The sequence below is a fragment of the Zeus faber genome (assembly GCF_960531495.2).
Source record: "Zeus faber genome assembly, chromosome: 8".
NCBI classification, from domain to species: Eukaryota; Metazoa; Chordata; class Actinopteri; order Zeiformes; family Zeidae; genus Zeus; species Zeus faber.
Window position 1 is genome coordinate 476,843 of NC_137195.1, and position 5,537 is coordinate 482,379.

Here is a 5,537-nt window from a genome sequence, read left to right on the forward strand (position 1 = left end):
ACACCAGTGTTTTCCCACTTTACTGAAGGACCTTGAACGCATCGCCCTATTCTGGCGCCAATGACAACAAAGAATGGGCGGGTCTGGGGTTTAAAAGCGCAGATGCCTCATTGCGATTGGTTGTGAACATTTAAATCCCTTGCGTCTTTGACCAATAGTGAAGCGCGTATATGCTTAATTAGCTCGTCACGGCGGGGCTTCTGTTCCGGCGGCCAATAGGAGCTCAGAAAGCTTAACGTTTGGATAGGTATTGAGGAGGGGGCGGGGCCTCACCGCGGAACTGGCTGGATCTAAGATGGCGGCTCAGTGAAGCAGGAAGCGCCGCGTCGTTTTAACCCGTTTTTCTTTCTTTCCTCCCGCTTGCTTTGGACATGGACATGCAGCAGAGGGTCCGCCTGGAGCTGGGGGACCGCAGCCCCGCGGAGGTAAGTCCACACGGCGCTGTCTGCGGAGCATCTGCGGAACCACGCGCTGTTCGGGCAGGCTAGCGGCTAACGGCCCTCCCTGTCCACCTGAGGGGGGCTCCGAGGCTCCGTGGAGCTCCGAGGGGCTCCAGGGGGTTTCAAGGCTCCGGTGGGCTGTGGGGCTCCGGGGGGCTCCGGGCTCCGTTCCCTGAAGCAGCAGCAGCAGCAGCAGCAGCAGCAGCAGCAGTTTCCCTCCATTACTGAGCTCGATACGATTCGATATCGATTGATCGACATCAGTTTCACATGTGACAGAACCGAGTCATTCTGATCCAGAAATGAAAGATTTGAATGAATCTGTTGTATAACTACCAAAACAAAGTATCGATGTATCGATCAGTTCTGATATCAGTGGATTTATTATTATTATTATTATTGATTGAAATTGAGAGTAAACATGTTAATTGGAAAAACAACGAGGCTATGACGTCACAATGTTGATGTTGATTTACTTCATCTGCACGTGACCAAGAACCTGTTTAATTCCACGTGTACTGTAAGTAGTGTGTACTGTAATTTACTATTCAGCTGCTGAGCTAGGCTGGCTGATCCCCTCCGTGGCCATCCACTGTGCTAACTCAGATAGGGTGCCGTGTCATTATCAGGTGCTGGAGTTGGTGGTGCACAACTGCCGCTCCTCCGATGGAGAGGTGGAGGGTCTGACGGAGGAGTACAAAGAGCTGGAGTTCCTCAGTATGGTCAGCAGCGGCCTGAGCTCCCTGGCCAGGCTGCCCGCCCTGCCCAGGCTCTGCAAGGTCAGCGGAACCTTTAACTTGAACTAGATCTTATCCTGCTGACTAGATCCTTACTAGATCCTAACCTGCTGACTAGATCCTAACCTGCTGACTAGATCCTAACCTGCTGACTAGATCCTTACCTGCTGACTAGATTCTTACTAGATCCTAACCTGCTGACTAGATCCTAACCTGCTGACTAGATCCTAACCTGCTGACTAGATCCTTACCTGCTGACTAGATCCTTACCTGCTGACTAGATCCTTACTAGATCCTAACCTGCTGACTAGATCCTAACCTGCTGACTATATCCCAGCCCCAAACTAGAGCCTAACCTGCTGACTAGATCCTAACCTGCTGACTAGATCCTAACCTGCTGACTAGATCCTTACCTGCTGACTAGATCCTTACTAGATCCTAACCTGCTGACTAGATCCTAACCTGCTGACTATATCCCAGCCCCAAACTAGAGCCTAACCTGCTGACTAGATCCTTACCACATCCTCACCTGCTAACTAGATCCCAACCCCAAACTTGAGCCTAACCGGCTAACTAGATCCAAACTAGATCCTAACCTGTTGACTGGATCCTTACTAGATCCTATCCTGCTAGCTAGATCCCAACCCCAAACTAGAGCCTAACCTGCTGACTAGATACTTACCAGATCCTCACCTGCTAACTAGATCCCAACCCCAAACTTGAGCCTAACCGGCTAACTAGATCCAAACTAGATCCTAACCTGCTGACTAGATCCTTATTAGATCCTAACCGGCTAACTAGATCCTAACTAAACCCTATCCTGCTAACTAGATCCTTACTAGATCCTAACCTGCTAACTAGATCCTCACTAGATCCCAACCTGCTGACTAGATCCCAACCTGCTGACTAGATCCTAACCTACTGACTAGATCCTAACCTGCTAACTAGATCCTCACTAGATCCTAAACTGCCAACTAGCCCCCAACCCCGAACTAGATCCTAACCTGCTAACTAGATCCTAAAGAGACCCTAACCTGCTGCCGAGACCCTAACCGGCTAACTAGATCGTAACCGGCTAACTAGATCGTAACCTGCTAACTTCATCCTAACCTGCTAACCAGAACCTTTACCTCACCGAGTCCAGCAGACTAACCGGGCCCATGGGTCCAGCAGACTAACGGGGTGTGTTTCAGCTGGAGCTGGGGGATAACTCCATCGGAGGAGGTCTGGATGTTCTGGTGGAGAAGTGTCCAAACCTGACGAACCTGAACCTGAGCAGGAACAAGATCAAAGACCTGAAGAGCCTGGAGGTTCTGGTGGGTTCTACCTGCTGTGCTTCTATCTGTAGTCATGTTGTAGTTCATCTGGATCCAAGTGGTGGTCATCTGGTGAATGTGGATCTATGCAGAAGGGTCTGAAGGGCCTCCAGCGCCTGGAGCTGTTCAGTTGTGAGGTGGCGGCGCTGGAAGGTTACCGTGGCGCCGTGTTCCGGATGCTGCCGCAGATCAGCTTCCTGGACGGTTTCGACCAGGACGACAACGAGGCGCCGGACTCGGAGGACGAGGACGGTACGACTAGCGTTACATTAGCATGTAGCGGAGGGAAACTTGAAAGTGGCTCCATTCAGAAATTACTGAGCGCCGCTTATATACTATGTACTGGGTAGTATCAAATCAAAGTTTTATTATTATTCATAGAACACATTTTAAAGTGCTGCCCTTGAAGTATGAAATACATGAATACAGAAGTGCCTTAGGAATGCAGTAAAACAGTTGTATTGGATATTTTAAATAAAACAATTATATGGCAAATAAAAGAATAAAACCATCCACGTAAAAATGAAGATATACAAATATTTTAAAAAGTAAGAGAAATAAATACGATTAAGTAAAGGAATAATATAAATATATTAATATACGATGTGCGGCACAACAAAGGACACGACTGCATGAGGTAAGGTCTAGTGTCCGAGGTAGCGTGTAGTGTACTAGGTAACGTGTTCAGTACTAGGTAGAGTGTAGAGTGAACTAGGTAGAATGTATTAGGTTATGTGTTGAGTGTACTATGTAGTGTGTACTAGGTAGTGTATATAGTACCCTCATTGTGTATTTCGACCCTCCAGAGGACGGTGGTCCAACTGGGGACCAGGACGACGATGAAGACTCTGATGAGGACGGATCAGAGGGAGAGGAAGAGGTCGGACTGTCCTACCTAATGAAGGGTGAGATCCAGGTGAGGACCCATGCGGGGCGAGACCAAGTCCAGGGCGGGGCTGGGACCAGGGATGGGTTTCCAAATCAAAACAAAATAAATTAAAGATGAAACCAACGCTGCTTTCAGGAGCTTTGGTTTGTTTTCCCAAGTTCTAAGAAGGTTCCTGACCAAGACCAAGACCAGGACCAGGACCGGGAATGGACCGGGTCAAAGTTAGACTGAAGTGTTGAGGCAGCAGAACCTCACTTGTCACTGGATCAGGTCCTAACTGGTCACTGGGTCAGGTAACCCCTGTACTATGTCACCAGGTCCAGCATGAAGTTGTTTTGTGGCTCCTGGAAGTTCTCACTCCAGTGTAGGGCAGGTGGTTCTGGTCCTGGACAGAATTACCTGGAGTAAGAAGACATGGTTCCATGTGCTTGCTGCCTCGAGGTGGTCCTCATACCCAGATCCTCAGCACTGATCCCACTCTGTTAACACAATCAATAAAAGGCTTGTTGATCAGGAGTTGATCAGGAGTCCAGAACTGCATGGATTCTCCTCCAGGATGATGTCACAGTCACCAATCAGAGGACACTTCCAATCAGCTTGAAGCCATGTGCGGCTTTTGTGTTAGCCCACTTACTATACCAGGTGGAGGCGTTGTACACCAGGTGGAGGTGGAGGCGTTGTATAGATTCAGGATTCAAGAGCTTTATTTTAACAGTGAGATGTTAATGCAGCTGGAGATGATGCACAAAAGAGCCGGTGGAGGTGTTGTACAGCAGGTGGAGGTGTTGTACAGCAGGTGGAGGTGGGGGTGTTCTACATCAGGTGGAGGTGCAGATTGTGTTGACAGTGACCGATAGGAACATTCTGACCCCAACACTTGTCTATGCTTGCTGCAGTTCACTGAGGCCTGCGCTGGTCCTGGTCCACGTGCGCTGGTCCTGGTCCACGTGCGCTGGTCCTGGTCCACGTGCGCTGGTCCTGGTCCACGTGCGCTGGTCCTGGTCCACGTGCGCTGGTCCTGGTCCACGTGCGCTGGTCAGTGTAGAACCTTGTGACGGTGCTAACCCTCCCTGAGACCGACAGGAAGTGCTTATTCCTCAGTAGCAACTCTGGATCATAGTTTCCCGTCCAACCTTCTCCAGCTCCAGGCTCCTCCACCTGCACCAGCTGTAGCTACTTTGTATTTGCTTTGCTTTCCCAGCATCGAAGCTGGAACAGGAAGTGACTGCTTCTAAATGTTTATTCCACTTCCTGTCAGGACGAAGAAGACGATGACGACTACGTGGAGGAGGAAGATGAGGAGGAGGAAGATGGAGGTACGAGTCCAGATGCATTCTGGGAAATCTGCTCTGTTTGTTGAAGTGACTTACCAGCTTTTGTACTCTGTGTGTACTCTGTTTGTACTGTGCGTGTACTCCAGAGGAGGGCGGGGTCCAGGGGGAGAAGAGGAAGAGGGACCCTGAGGACGACGGAGATGACGACGAAGACGACGACTAGCTCTTCCTCTTCCTCCGTTTTCTTTTTTCAGTTTTTTTCTCCTTTTCTGCTGAAATGTAAATAGAACATTTTCTCGTAGGTTTCAGGAAGAAACGGAGAATTTTATTTTTTTATTTTCAAAGTTTGATGCAGAGTTTTGGAATAAAAGATTAAAAAAAAACAAAAAAACGTTTAGGTCCTTTTACGAGTCAAGTCTGGGTGGAGCGGGGGGCGGTGTCCAAGTACAAGTTGAATTAAACCCCAATCTCAACGTCATCAGTTTTGGATCAATGAGACGATGTGAAGCCGATCGATCAATAAATGTGATTGAAAACCAATTTCCTACAAATTGCCAAGATCTGAAGCAGCTTCTGAATCCACCTTGAACTGTATTCAGCGATGGATGCTGGGGGTGGGCGGAGTGATACTTTTGAACTCGAATCTGAGTAGAAGATGACAGGACAAAGTGAAAATGTTGGTGTGAGTAATGAAGGTGGAGGTTCCTGGAGACTCCACATCCTGATGGAGTGATCCTTGTGAACCTTTTTATGAAGTAACAACCTTATATTTTGTACTTTAAACCGAACGTTACTGTTACAACTTACCTTATTGTGTGTAAGTACATGTTAGATTATAAGTTACGTTTCCATGAAATACCAAAAACGTTGTGGTATTTCTG

At 48.3% G+C, this 5,537-nt stretch overlaps 1 protein-coding gene across 1 annotated transcript; it reads left to right on the plus strand.

The window, feature by feature from the left end:
- Window positions 1–279: 279 nt before the first annotated feature.
- Window positions 280–5,047, plus strand: LOC307233928 (putative acidic leucine-rich nuclear phosphoprotein 32 family member C). The gene is made up of 7 exons (XM_080005404.1): window positions 280–425; window positions 1,070–1,219; window positions 2,371–2,493; window positions 2,586–2,745; window positions 3,300–3,409; window positions 4,641–4,698; window positions 4,803–5,047. The coding sequence occupies exons 1-7, from the start codon at window positions 372–374 to the stop codon at window positions 4,877–4,879; spliced, it is 732 nt and encodes a 243-aa protein (XP_079861530.1). The 5' UTR covers window positions 280–371; the 3' UTR covers window positions 4,880–5,047.
- Window positions 5,048–5,537: the final 490 nt, after the last annotated feature.

What these genes read in the sequence shown, in the direction of transcription:
- LOC307233928 (XM_080005404.1), top strand. Translation starts at nt 372, where the DNA reads ATGGACATGCAGCAGAGGGTCCGCCTGGAGCTGGGGGACCGCAGCCCC. An exon ending in TAATGAAGGGTGAGATCCAG is followed by an intron (nt 3,410 to 4,640) that starts GTGAGGACCCAT and finishes ACTTCCTGTCAG; the next exon opens with GACGAAGAAGACGATGACGA. An exon ending in TGAGGAGGAGGAAGATGGAG is followed by an intron (nt 4,699 to 4,802) that starts GTACGAGTCCAG and finishes CGTGTACTCCAG; the next exon opens with AGGAGGGCGGGGTCCAGGGG.